The sequence below is a fragment of the Dermochelys coriacea genome, chromosome 5, assembly GCF_009764565.3.
Source record: "Dermochelys coriacea isolate rDerCor1 chromosome 5, rDerCor1.pri.v4, whole genome shotgun sequence".
In the NCBI taxonomy this organism is placed as follows: domain Eukaryota; kingdom Metazoa; phylum Chordata; order Testudines; family Dermochelyidae; genus Dermochelys; species Dermochelys coriacea.
The window spans coordinates 99,134,927-99,149,788 of NC_050072.1; the positions used below are offsets into that span (position 1 = coordinate 99,134,927).

The 14,862-nt window shown below is 40.5% G+C and overlaps 1 protein-coding gene across 1 annotated transcript in view; it reads right to left on the reverse strand.

Annotated features, from left to right (window-relative positions):
* The window catches only part of TMC1 (transmembrane channel like 1), a 77,847-nt gene that overhangs the window by 30,626 nt on the left and 32,359 nt on the right, over positions 1 to 14,862 (reverse strand). Inside the window, exons 6-9 of the mRNA XM_043515470.1 lie at positions 11,823 to 11,913; positions 10,787 to 10,868; positions 3,195 to 3,301; positions 1,366 to 1,464 (exon numbers count right to left, since the gene is read on the reverse strand). Of these exons, the coding sequence (XP_043371405.1) occupies positions 1,366 to 1,464; positions 3,195 to 3,301; positions 10,787 to 10,868; positions 11,823 to 11,913 (379 nt within the window). The remainder of the gene's footprint in view (positions 1 to 1,365; positions 1,465 to 3,194; positions 3,302 to 10,786; positions 10,869 to 11,822; positions 11,914 to 14,862) is intronic.

Genomic DNA, 14,862 nt, shown 5'->3' on the forward strand with positions numbered 1-14,862 from the left:
AGGAGCCCTCTCTAGGCAGCCAGCACATGCTTGAAAGTGGGCAATGTTTGATGGGAGGAATGGCCAAGGGCTGAGCTAATACAGTGAATCCCTACCACAGCCTCTGTCTGCATGGCTCCTAGGATGCTCCAGAATTTACAGCTGCCCTCAACTGGCAGAACTCCCTAGGGTGAGGAATGGAACAGTGCCCACATCCCTCATCACCCTTCCTGGCATCAGCAGTCCAGATCAAGGAGACTTTAACTCCTTCTTCCTCTGAGTAATTTTTAAAACTTTTCCTAGTGCTTATGAGTATGAAGAGAATAAACTGTTCTATGAGTTTGCCATGTCTGGCTGTAAATTGTCCAAAGAAACAGAGTCCCAGTTTCACCTCCCACATCTTCTATCATACCTACCTTTGCTGAAATCCATAACAAGTGCTAAAGTTAACCATGTTGATAAAGATTTGAAGGATTGAGGCCTAAATGTAGAAGGGAGATAGTACAGAAGCTTCCGTCAAAGTCACCCTTATCTGAATGCTGTTCCCATTAATCTGGAGAACACCTATAACTGGATGATTCCACCTTTTTCGTTTGTGCAAAATCCTTTACAATGACCTCTGAAGCTGCCTGACAGATAAATGCAGAGACTTTCATTGCCTTTCAACCGTTTTCTGGACTCATTGTAATATGGAATTTATCCTCCATACAGTCATCTTAAATTTATTTCATGTTTACAAAAGTTTCCCCTGTGTGAAAGGTGGTGAAAATATTGTTTCAATAAATAAAAGTATTGTATGGTATTTAGAAGTCTACCTTCAGACTTTCAGTTGAGGAGGTTCATCTCTTAAGGATACGATGAACCTTAAAGAAACAATAAGGGATTCAGCCATCCGTCCCACTACAGCTAAAATATTTGCATATTTAAAAAACAGAATTTTGCTTCTAGTCTATCTTTAAAAAAAGGCCTAAAGTATGAGGTTTTGTCTTGCATGGAACTTACCGAGCATCCCCAATTTGAAATCTAAATGCATATAATCACAGAGGGTCAAATTCATCCAGAGTCCAACTCTACTGAAGCAAATGGAATTACACCAGAGACTAAAGCAGTCTAGACTCTTATTCCCAAATTCCTCTCCTTTTTTATTCCTAAAGACACAGTAATGGACATGGAATATTCATACGTTCTGTTTTTAGATCAAGAAACATCTATACTTAGAATTAATGAAAAGGGGATTTGAATTGATTTCTATCCATTTGAATGATCTCCTGACATTTCATATTAAACTACTGAAATTGAACAGTGAAGCACTGAGCACTGAAATCAAAGCCTTTTAGAGCCAAAAGAGTCATGATAATATGCAGTATTGCAATAATGCACACTTACACTAAAGTCCCACAAAGTTGCAAAATTCATAGCAGTTCTTTCTTCACCTCTCGGGACAGTTTTTCTAGGTAACGTGCCATATGGTTTCCCCATCAGTACCTGTAGCCAAAATATGATGAATGTAGATAACAGCTCAAAACATAACACCAACAACCATAAAGTGCAGATGAGACCAACTGCACTGGAGATTTTGCTTTGTGTTCTCCTTAACTCCCTACTGATAGCAATCCACCTCTCCAAATCCTCTGCCTTCATGTCGTTTATCATGATTGATGCTATTACTGAAGTATTCCATGCCAATTTTTTATTAAATGGTAGTCTACTAAAAATCAATGGAATGTTAAGCTGTACCTCTTATATTCAGCAGCAATAAAGAGGTTAAAAATATTCATCAGATCAGTGAGTTCTTTCAGTGATGCAAATTCATTTTCTTGTGTTGTTGCTTTTGTTAATAGAAAATATATTGGGTCATTACATGCATATAGTTTTCAGATGATGATAGCTAGGATTCTGAAAGTATTGGAGCCTCTGGTGAGATGTTTGCACAACCACTGAAAGTACTAGGCTAGATTCTACTCTCACTTGGGTCTTGATATTGTTCCACTGCACTCACTGGCAGTTTTTCTCTTGACTTCCATGGGAGCAGAACCAGGCTCTTAAGGTGGTATAAATCCAAAGTAACTCAATTGGCTTCAATTATTCTACTCTAATGAAAGCAGAATTTGGTCCAGAATTTTGTGGGCTTGATGTTATCTGCTGCACTCACTTACATGTACACACTGGAAGTAAGTATAATCAAGAGGATATTCTCTATAACAGAAATTTAGGGGCCAGCCCAAGACCTATGTAGCACTTAAATTCCAGTTAAGTCCTATTTTGAGCCCTGCTTAAGTCTTATACTCGTCCTTTGCATGGGATAATTTCAATTTGGGTTGAATTCCACCTTATGGATGAGATTCTGTGCTGCATGTCTAAGGATATGTCTATACTTCGAGCTAGAGGTATAATTTCCAGCTTGAGGAGACATGTACTGCAGGCTAGCTCTAAGCAAGCTAGCACTCTAAAAATGGAGTCTAGCCATGGCAGCGTGAGCAGGGGGAGAGGCTAGCTGCCCTGAGTACAATCCCATTCAAGATACTAAGTACATATGTGGGCTGGCTAGCTGTGCCTGCTCTTTGCGCTGCTGTGGCTACGTCTTATTTTTAGCTCATCACAGCTGGCATGAGGTATGTCTCTTCAAGCTGGAAATAATACCTCCAGCTCAAAGTGCAGACATACTATTAGAGGTGCAGCACGGAACTCACAGTCCAGGGGATGGGGGCTAAGGTAGCTTTAAACCACCTTTGTGCTCCCCACCCCTCTTCACTGCCAATCCTGTGCTGCTCCAGGTATAGAGTGGCGATGCCGCTGATGTAATTTAGACAGACTTCTTGGACTGCCCTAAGAGTCACAGCACTGCCTGGAATATCCCCAGCACTGGAAGATGCAGCCCTGCTCCCCACACTTGTCTCACACTCAGCCCTGCTCTGCCATGTCCCCCTCCCCTCCATGCCAGGGGGTGTTAAGTTCTTGGGAGGCAGCCTTATAGCTGTCTTCTGCAATGCCTGTGTCAGGAATGTGCCCCTGGGCAGAACCAGGGCGTTTAGGTCTGTTTTACACCATTCTGTCTCTTTTCATGGCTTAAAGGAGCTGGAGCATTGGTAGGGATCTTGCCCTAAGTGTTCTAGTAACAAAGGTAAAAGTTTTAAGCAACGTTTCCCAATGACATTTTATTCTCCTATAGAAATAAGAAATGCAATTTAAAAAAATCCCAAATCACCCATTCTCACCTCAGGCACCATTACAAGGCCAAATGTCAATCCAAAGAGAATCATATTTATTCCATACATCCAGCGCAAGAATATGAAATAAGAAGCTACTGAAGAGCCGAAATGACCTATGAAAACATTTGCAGTGACAAAAAGACAGATCAGTCAATCTTCTTGTCTTCTTACTTTGAGACAAGATTATCTGAGCATTTTCATGAGTGCTTAAGACACAAAAAGATCAATTTTTTCTTTATTCTATATTAATACCTATTATTTTATCATTTCAGTAATTTTTCAAGATTGCAGACTAGCATTCACTTCATTGACATGATTTAAAAAACAGAAGCCAAGACACCATCTACCAAAGATTATACCTTTATATTGAAGGAATATAAATAAGATGACACCAACACAATGGAATAGAACTTCAGGATGATCTCCTAGGGCCAGATTTTCAGAGGTATTTGGTTGCCTAAGAATGCAGATAGGTGCCTAGTGGGATTTTCAAAAGTGCCTAAACAGATGAGGCACATAACTCCACTAAAAATACCTGTGAAATCCTGGTCTCCAGAACTTATCAGTGCCTTTCTACATATGCTTTGTTTCTGGCCTACTAGCCAGGGAAAAAAATAAAATGTTGCTGGAAAGATAATTTCCTGAATTTAAAAACACACACCCATGCTATTCTACAACAGTGGTCCAAAACACTAGAATGTGCAATGGTGGTACTACTGTTGCTGTTATTGTATAGAATACAGTGGTATTTTTATGACTGGTGTCAGTCACAAAACCAGATGCAGAATACCTCGAGAACCAGGAGTATACAGTTACTCAATACAAAAGATTCTTCACAACAGGCTGATTAGTCTATGCATCACGAATATAAAAGTTTTAGCAATGACAACAAGAGATGGTTTAAGATTCAGGTTTAGGGAAACAAGTATATACGGTGTGAAAGACTATTATTGTAAATAGAAAAGATTTAGTTAGGAAAGAACAGGGGAGGTAGCATGATCAGGGGGTCAGAGTATTTAAACTGAGAGCTATGAGCTAAGAGCTCAATTCTACCACTGACCAGCTGTGTGACTTTGTTCATATATTTTGCCTCTCTTTTCCCTCCCACCCTTTGTCTGCCTTGTCCATTTTGACTGTAAGCATTTTGGGACAAGAATTGTCTCTCTCTGTGTTTGCACCTCGCCTAGCACAATTGGGCCCTGATTTTAGTTAAGGCCTCTAGATACTACTACTATATTAATAATAACAATAATTAATAATAAAATAATAGCAGTTCAGGTCCTGATTCTGCAATACTTATGTGAAGAAACCTTCCACTTAAATTAAGAATCAAACGCTTTATGATTAAATGAAGACTTTTATCCTCACGTGGCTCTGGAGCTGGAGCTGCCGTAACTGAAAACATTGGTCACATGGTCTTTTTATTTACTGCTAAAGTGGCTCCTGTTGGTTTGGGACATGTGAGCATTTATTGTAATTGATGATTTCATAAACTGTTTTGTTACTATGTCACTTATTTTCTCTGATAATGGCCCTCTTGATGCTAAATCAGTTAAGATTAGCTTTGTACCCCAGTTAATTCTAACATTTATTGACCTGTAGTTATTCATTAAAATTGTCACTAGATGGGATTGAACTGGGGAGGGGAGAATCATCCCAGGCCCTTGTTGCAGAGGAACTGAAATACCTAGTCCTGTTTATGTGGACTTTGAGCTTTTATGTTAGTATTTGCAATTGGCACTGCTTGTCCAGCACATTGAACTTTTCAGCTCCTATGAGAGGAAGCCTTTATACATTCTGTTAGTTTCCCATACACTTCCACTAGTAGCTCCATTTAAGTAGAAAATTGTAACAAGACAAAGGGATAGGTTTTGCCTCTGACCTGTTCTTTACCGTTTGTGCCTCAAAACAGACAGAAATCTACCTTAACTGGTCCCCCTCAATATAGGAGAATCCTCAGCTTGTATGCCATCCTGTCCTATATTCCAGCACACAGGTGCATAGCTAGGGTGACGAGAGAAAGTGTGAAAACTCAAGACAGGGTGGGGGGTAATAGGCACCTATAAAAGACAAAGCCCCAAACACCGGGACTGTCCCTATAAAATTGGGACATCTGGTCACCCTATGCATAGCTGCAGAAAAGAGAATCAGTGCTAGGAACCACTAGGTGTGGTTGATTCCTGGCCGATATAAAGGACTTTAAGTTGCACATCATCTGATTCCCAGATGTTGTAATGGACCTAAATGCACATTGGGACTGGTCAAGCACCCAGTGGCCCCAGGATGGGTAGATGGGCATAAAGGTGTCTTAAAAGTAACCTCATGTCCACCCATTCCCTGAGCTGTGTTAGATGGGGGGCAGCAAGTTCTGAAGTTCTAACTCAAGCATTCCATATGGTTTGCTTTGCTGATTTTCTAGGTTTAAAAGTTAGATGTCTTTGTTTGGTAAGGGTTAGGTAGTCACACACGCTGTCCATGCAAACCTGTACAGTAAAAACACATTAATTTGCAGTAGAGTGACCATTCAAGTTAATGTTGCAAAATAGTTTTCTTTTGAGCTGATACATGTCATGCTTGGTCTCTATCCAGACTTGATTTTTATTTTTTATTATTTTTTACGAAGATAAAGTTCACAATCCTACTTATTGAGGGTCATTATAAAGGTAACATTTATACTGTGACATTCTGAGTGTCCAGGCATCTTTAAGCTAAGGAAAAGAAAAAGGAGCTTATTTCATTATAGGAGAGAAAAAAACTGTACATAGACACAGTATCAGTTAATTATCCTGGTCTATTTTTACGTACTTATCCTGCTAATGTAACTTGAAACAGACATGGGTTTTAATGGCAAAACAACACAGTCCAGGCCCATTTATTTACCAAATATAACTGAAGGATCACTCACATGTGTTCTCAGAATGAATTCTATTCTGTTACCAGCCCACCAAAAGAACCACCTGCCTCCTGCTGCTCAATTTGATTTAACTACATTTATTAAACAGCTTCTTCTGCATGCTAAATTAAACCTCAGTGATTGCATAGCCTGCTTTGTTCTCTGCTGATTGTGATGCCATGTGTTTCAAGTTATTATGTGTTGAACTACCCTTTCTTTTTGGCCTACTGCCGCCTTGTCTAGGATTGCTTTGCAACACAAAATACAAATCAGCTAAAACTCACAGTTGATAATTTTCCTGGTCATGGCCACCTTGACACTGTCTATTGCATGCTCCAAAGCTACCTTCAGTAAAGCTATCTTGTGCTATAATTAGGGCTGAACAGTGGCTAGGCTCCCACTCAAGTCCTTGTGATGTTAAGCCAAGTTTGCTTCATAGGGGATTTGTTGGTAACTTAGCTCATTACTGGAAGGCCTTTCTCCCTGTGAAATATAAAGCTTACTTTATGATAAGACCGTTCTCAAATTTTGCCACAACTCTCATCACAAGTATTGTGCACTTTTATATATGCACAGTGATATTCATGATCATATTCTCTTTTTCGTCTTTATTTTACATGTTGTGATTTGAGAATACTTAAATAGCATATTATAGGCAAACAACAAAGCTAGCCTATAAGCTGTATCCCAAGAGCACTTTTCCCGAGTTAATTTCAATACTGGGTAATGAAAAAGGTTTAAACTTATCCGTGGCATCTATACTGGGCATTATTATTACGGTAACTAAGACTTTAAAGGATATTTCTGATGAATAGCTATTAATGCCTTATAAAGCTAAATAAATTTTCACAAAAGACGACTGTATACAATGTAGACACTTTACAATGATTTTTTAAAGTATTTTTAGATATACCTATCTGTGTTTCAGAATCTCAGTTTAGTGAATGGGGCTAGTGACCCAGCACATGGTTCCCAGAAAGAATCCCATGCCCGGAGCAGGTCACAATGAATAAAAATAAAACTCCCATTTGAAAGCAATGGACATTTCACAGTTGATGTAAAATTAAAGTACAAATAAAACTGTAAAATAATTTTAGTATTATCTTTTAAAAGTCATGGAAGATGGGTGAGATTTCAGAGGACTGGAAAAGGGCAAATACAGTGCCAATCAATAAAAAGGGTAATAAGGACAACCTGGAGAATTACAGACCAGTCAGCTTAATTTTGGTACCAGGAAAGATAATGGAGCAAATAATCAAGCAATCAATTGGGAAACACCTAGGAGATAATAAGGTGATAAGTAACAGTCATCATGGCTTTGTCAAGAACAAACCATGACAAACCAACATAATAGCTTTCTTTGACAGGGTAAACAAGCCTTGTGGGTAGGGGGAGAAGGTATATCTTGACTTTAGTAAAGCTTTTGATACTGTCTCACATGACCTTCTCATAAGCAAAGTAGGGAAATACAACCTAGATGGAGATTATATCAGGTGGGTGTATAACTGGTTGGAAAACCATTCCAGAGAGTAGGTTTCAGAGTAGCAGCCGTTATCAGTGGTTCACAGTCAAGCTGTAAGAGCATATCAAGAGGGGCCCCGCAGGGATCAGTTCTGGGTTCAATTCTGTTCAATAATTTCATCAATGATTTAGAGAATGGCATAGAGGGAACACTTATAAAGTTTGAGGTTGATACCAAGATGGGAGAGGTTTCAAGTGCTTTGCAGGAGAGGATTAAAATTCAAAATGATCTGGACAAACTGGAGAAATGGTCTGAAGTAAACAGTATGAAATTCAATAAGGACAAATGCAAAGCACTCCACTTAGGAAGGAACAATCTGTTGCACACATACAAAATGGGTAATGACTGCTTAGGAAGGAGTACTACAGAAAAGGATTTGGGGATCACAAGCTAAATACGAGTCAAAAGTGTAACACTTTTACCAAAAAAGGGCAAACATTATTCTGGGATGTATTAGCAGGAGTGGTGTAAGCAAGACACTAGAAGTAATTCTTCTACTCTACTCTGTGCTGATTGGGCCTCACCTGGAGTATTGTGTCCAGTTCTGGGTGCCACATTTCAGGAAAGATGTGGACAAATTGGAGAAAGTCCAGAGAAGAGCAACAAAAATGATTAAAGGTCTAGAAAACATTACCAGTTGGGATTAACAGTTTAGGCTGGAGAAGAGAAGACTGAGAGGGGACATAACAGTTTTCAAGTACATAAAAGGTTGTCACAAGGAGGATGGAGAAAAATTGTTCTTGGTAACCTCTGAGGATAGGACAAAAAGCAATGGACTTAATTTTCAGCAAGGGTGGATTAGGTTGGACATCAGGAAAAACTTCCTAACTGTCAGGTTGGTTAAGCACTGGAATAAATTGCCTAGGGATGTTACGGAGTTTCCATCATGGGAGATTGTTAACAGCAGGTTAGACTAACACCTGTCAGGGATGGTCTAAATAATACTTTAGTCCTGCCTTGATTGTGGCGTGACCAGGTGTCTGATTTATGACCAGAACACCCAGTAGAAAAGAGATCCGGGCGGCTCCAGTCAGCACTGCTGACTGGGCTGTTGACTGTCCGGATTGTCAGCACTGTGCAGTGGCGCTGGCAGGTTTCCTGCTAGCCTCTGTGCTACGTGGCTCACAGGAAGCAGCCGACATGACCCCTCCGGAACCATGGCCAATGGGAGCTGCAGGGGCAGCACCTGCAGATGGGGCAGTGCGCAGAGCAGCTGGCTGTGTCTCACTGAAGGAGCTGGATGGGGGACATGCTGCTGCTTCCAGGAGCTGCTTAAGGTAAGTGCCACCCGGAACCTGCACCACTGACCCCCTCCTGAGCCCCAACCCCTGTACCAGCCCCAGCCCTGATTCCCCTTCCACCCTCCAAACCCCTCAGTCCAAGCCTGGAACATCCTCCTACACCCCAACCCCCTTATCCCCAGCCCCACCCCAGAGTCTGCACCCTCAGCCAAAGCCCTCACACCACCCTGCACCCCAACCCTCTGCCCCAGCCCAGACCCCCTCCTGCACCCTGAACCCCTCATTTCTTGCCCCAGCCCAGAACCTGCACCCCAGGCCAGAGCCCGTACCTCCTCTCATATCCCAACCCCTGCCTCAGCCCAGAGCCCCTCCCATACTCTGAACCCCTTGGTTCCACCCCCCAGCTTGGAACCCCCCCCTCTACTCCAGACCTCTCATCCCTGGCCCCACCCCAGAGCCCGCACCTTCAGCTGGAGACCTCACTTTCTCTCGCAGCCCAATGCCTCAACCTGGAGCCCCCTCCTGCACACTGAACTTCTTATTTCTGGCCCCACCCCAGAGCCCGCACCCCCCAGCCAGTGTCCTCACTCCCTCCCATACCCCAGCCCTCTGAGCCAGTCCAGTGAAAATAAGTGAGTGAATGAGGGTGAGGAGAGCGAGTGACGGGGGGGGGAATTGAGTGAGCAGGGGCGGGTCTTCGGAGAAGGGGCAGGGCAAGAGCGTTCGGTTTTGTGCGAGTAGAAAGTCGTCCACCCTACTTGAGTGCAGGGGACTAGACTAGAAGAGCTAGACTAGAGTAGAAGAGTCCCTTCCAGGCCTATAATCTGTTCGTTAGATAAGCAGCTCTTTCTCTTACCATATTGAACTTCTTAACAAATTTGAAACCTTCTCTTTTCCAGTTCTTTCAAGTGGGATTTGAATTCTCTATCTGATTCTGCACTACCAAATCATCAACATGACAATTTTATATATGATCTCTGCAACTAGATGTAGTGGTGACAATACTGTTTATGGTACACTGGAGTTGTCCTTGAAAATAAGAGAAGAGCTATGCAGTCAAAATGACGGAAGTGATAGTTTGGTTATAGGCTACCTGAAAAATACCCTGTTTCCACAAACACCAGCACAGCAGTTTAGATCAATTGATGTTCTTGAGAGAACAAGTTATATGAATTTAGTGGTACTAAAAAGTGCCAGATTGAGAGCCCTAAACACAGAATTCTGTTTGTTTTTTACCCACACAACAGGTGGAACAAATATACCAAAGGGCCTTAGCCCTGACTGCAGAGACCCTTTTTTAAGGGTCAGAGGAGTGTTTAGTCTTCAGGTCCAATCAGTACATTGCCTTTTGGCTTGCTCGGTGTGCTTTTTTTATCCCATTTCAAAGAGGACTAGATCAAAGCATGTTAACAAACTGTTAATACACATCAGCAGAGTCCATGTGGATCGTGCCTGTAAGGGCCGGGGGTGGGGGGAAGAGAGATACTAGTGGAAGGAGGACACTCAGGCCTAAGAATAGTAAACTATGCTTTATTGAAGTAAGGAAGGAAAAATGTACGCTCCAATCAGTGCAGGGAGCCCCTAGGACGCTTTGGATGTTAGTCTGGGGCAGGCTAGTGTGAGATAGATTCACGCTCCAGCTTGCTGCAAGCTACATGTTTGTGTAGACAAGTTTTGACTATGAAGCATAATCTCTTGTTCAGACTGTGGCTGTGCCCTCTGCCATTACTGCTAGGAGGGGTGTCAGTGCTCTAGAATAATGATGAAGAGGCCATTTTGGGTTCACTGGAAATTAAGAAGGCGGGTCCATCTTCTCTTCTGAGGAATAAAACACTTGGAAAGCTATTTTTAAAAGCAGTGAGAATGTTCTTGGAATCAGGGGAGCCTCTGGGAGTACACCTGCTGCTAAGTGCTAATTTTATTGTTTTTCCATAATACTTACTTTCAATTTCTTTGATTTTCATTTCCCATGGTATGCAGGCTGTTTTAAAATTCTCAAAATCTCGTTGAAATTTCATCCATTTCTGAAAAGGTTCACAAAGAAAAAGAGGCCACATTCTCAGTGTTCTCATATACATTCTCAGTCACTCCTCAGAGATCCAGCATCAAACTGAGTGAATCATTTGGTATCAAAGACTTAATTTGCTGTATTTTGCCTTTTTTTTTTTCTTCCTGTTTGTGGAATGTCTGAACAGATTGTGATTTTTCTTGACTATTATTTGACTTGAGAACTGTTTCTGATCATTTAATGTATTTTATTCCAAATCTGTAATTCAAGCTGTATTGCTTAGTTGTGGTTAGTCTAAATGGTGGTGGTGTCTCTGTCCCTCAATTGGATAAGAACAACTATGCTAATCCAGCTTTCCAGGCATATTTCAGAATATGAAAGCTGACAATTTGTGGGGTATTTTTGCGAACATTAATGCTAGTAAAATGTGGTTCCACAAATGTCTATAGAAAATGAAGCCAAATTAGTACTGAACATGGTTGAAGCAAAACTTGTTTAAAAATTTGAATAAATATTTGCAGAGATTTTTTGCAGTATTCTCTCAGCTCTGAGGCAAAGGGACAATCTGTCCAAGTACTGTATAAGGGAAAAGGGAACTGCAATCTAATATGTAAAGTGCAGGTTTGCCGTATGCCAGTTTTTCTGCTACAATGGAGAGAGTGGAACATTTTGAATCTTCTCAAGGAGTATGATTGTCATTGGCCTTCTTTATACTGGGCCTAACCCAAAACCCAATTTTAATCTCCAGAGGATGGAACTCTTGGTGGAGCAAATTAGAAGGTTCTTGAAGATAGACCCCAATCAGCAGGTATGGGTTTGGTTAATGACCTCTGCTTTGGGATCATTTGGGGCAAAAGTGGTTAAAAATGCAATTGAAGAATGGCATGGTATTTATGAGGATGTGGTGAATGATAGTCTACAACAGTCTATTATTTTGCATTGTATGAAAGTGATGAAATAAAATCCTTACCTTTGTCATCATCACTTTGTACGCATAAAACTTTTTCCCTTTTCCTTTTCCAAGTGCACCTTCAAATTTTTCCACAAAAAGCTGGGCTTCCCTGAGAAATAAGAACAAAGAGACATGCATGTGATGATATGGTAACACAGGAATTCCTGCCACTTCAGGCTGGAAAAACATGTCCTATTACTCCACGTTGGATGTTCATATATCTCTGTTCTCTCAGTGATGCTCTTATCATTTGTATTTCCCAGAAACTTTATCATCGTTAGTGCAACCAGAAGAAAATAACTTGAGTCATCTAGGCTGAGCCATCTGCATTTTCCAGAAGTGATGTTTACTTAATTCCTGCTAATGTTATCTAGCCTGTTCTTGAATACCTGATGTCGTGGTGTCTTGTTTTGTAATCTAGCCTATTCTCCAGTAGTATTTTCTCTTAAGAATTATTTCCTTTTGTTCAACCCACTGGTCCTAATCCATTCATCCACTGGAACGAAATTAATTATTCTTCTCCTTCATTTTAACTGTTACCTTGAAGATATTTATAGACTGTAATCATGGTTCCCTTGTGTCAGCTCTCTTCTAAACTATATATATTTCACTCCCCTCAGTGCCTCCACATAGGTCTTGTCCATTGTACAGTCTATGAATCATTTTCTCATAATTGTGGCTTCAATTGGCTCCAGAAGATTACAGTTTTTATTGACAAAATTATTAAAGTGTTCCCTTGAGACAGATAGGACATAAGAGTGAAAGGAAAAAAAGAATGAGAATTCCTTTAAAATGTTTTTAAGATTTTGTGTAACATCAGCCCTTTTAAATGATGATCAGATGAGACCAGTCATTTACTAGAGTCCTCTTCACCCCCATTGTATTCTCCTTTGTGAGCACAAATTTTAAGACACCAGTGTATGTACTTTTTTTGAGGAGAGGTGGCTGCTTTAGCTGCTGAATGACCATATCTAAAGTACTATATCAAAGAAACAAGACTTCTTGAAATCCAATGTTTGCACAGTGATATCAAAAACATATTGGTTGTCACCAGATGACACTAATACAGAGCGCCTTACACATTTTGATTAATTGCCTGTATACGCATTTGGAGACTCGTGGGCAATTGGAGAATTGCTAACTATTAGTTGTGGTGCAGTTCTTTTCTGGAAGCTGTGCAAATAGATTAATTGTCTGAGTCCATCTGACTGGAGTTATTTCTTATGCATAGATCTGCTGCCCACAGCTTATATCCACACAAGCAAATAAAAACATTACAATGTGTCAAAACGTTTTTTAAAACTTCAGATGATGCTTATGTAAGAAGAATACTATTAATCAGCTCAGAATTGCCACATGAACCAAAGCTAATCTCTCTTATTCTTATGAAAAATATTGTGGGACTTTAATGACTGCAAGCATTCAGAAGTAGCCCTGATCCTTCTAACACCATTTGTTCAATTCAGAAGGAAGACTGTCACCTAGTGAATCACCATCAACACCACTTACTGTAGCACTAGTTGATTTATGGAGCCTTTACATCCAAGCACAGGGCCTAGATTGTGAAAGGGCAGAAGAAATCACAACATGCAGTGGCATGGCTAAAATCTATTCTTTCAGCCTTTCATCCACTTTATTTTACTGTTCCAGTCTTCAAAATTAAAAAATACACTTCTCAAAGTGAAACAAAGAGATTAGAAGGTCAGCAGGATAATATTCAAACAAAAGCCTGACACAATGTCACTAATGTGAAAAAATGTCCTCCTTATTATACACATCATACATCCATAGCTGGGCACAGAAATTCTCCAGAAACTTCTCTTTTCTATTATAAAATTATCATGAGTTTGGCTAAGCCAAAACAAAGAAATTATTTTCCACAGGCAGAGTTTATAAAAACATGTCTTTTATATCATGAATTCAACCCCTCAATTGAATCCAAGGATTTAAACTGGGCATGCTTGTTTGCAATGCAATGAATGTCATATCAAATGCCTTTTACGTGTTTTCCTCTGCATTAGAATATAGTTTTTTTTATTCCTCTCTGGGTCCTGGATTCTCTGACAACGATAGGTTTTCTGTTTCTATCTGCAAGCTGGTTGCAGGTTTCTAGTGCAAACTGAATTCTTGCCCTTTGGATGTACTGATCTAGGTTTCCTGGACTACTGCTGGTATGTTCCCATGACTTCCCTCATTGAAGTTCCCCTTCCCCTCCCTCTTTCATTTGGTCCCCTCCCCCCATTCCTATTGACTGTTAGGCTTTTCTTCCTCTCCATATCTTTTCAGGTTTCTGACTAGAAACCTCTGGTGGTTCCCCGTGTATGTTACAAAAATCCCTTATCTGCATGACAGTATTTAATCTGTCTATATTTGTTAAGGGCTTTAACTTTCACATTGGGCCAAATTAATCATCTAGTCTAGTTACTATCCACTTATGCAGATGTTCTGTTTTAAATAGAAAGTGACCCTTCACTTTAACAGGGCTCAACTGTATATTTAATACTGAACTATCTGCCTGTCATAATCTAAGTACCTTTGCAAAGTATGAGGCACTTGAATACAGTACTGATAGCACTCACCATTCCTGTTAAAGAACCACTTGGAAGCTTCTCACACATTCCACAGCAAATGAAAGGAAATACATACCACAAGGTATTATTGGGTAGATGGAAGAAGCTTGCCACTATTCAGCATCTTGGGTCAGAATGAAAGCCCTTTATGTGTCAAAGTTACACTTGATGTTCTACATAGGTACCTTCTCCTTGAGTAGGCAGTGCAGGTTTGGTTATAGCTGACTTTTAAACAGCATTTTTGTACACTCGTTATAGATTTAAGAAGACACAATGAATAACATCCTCGTGGGGGGACCCTGCCACATGAAAACCTGTAGAGAAGCCATTCTGTGCTCTGCAGCAGCCCAGCTGCATCCAGGAATAGGAATACTTGCATGACTAATTTCAAGTCCCTATTTAATTGGTAGTTGAGTGCAAGTCTCAATAACAATTTAATTCCATGAAAAATTCCCACCGCAGTATTTAACAAAAGATATGACAAGCAT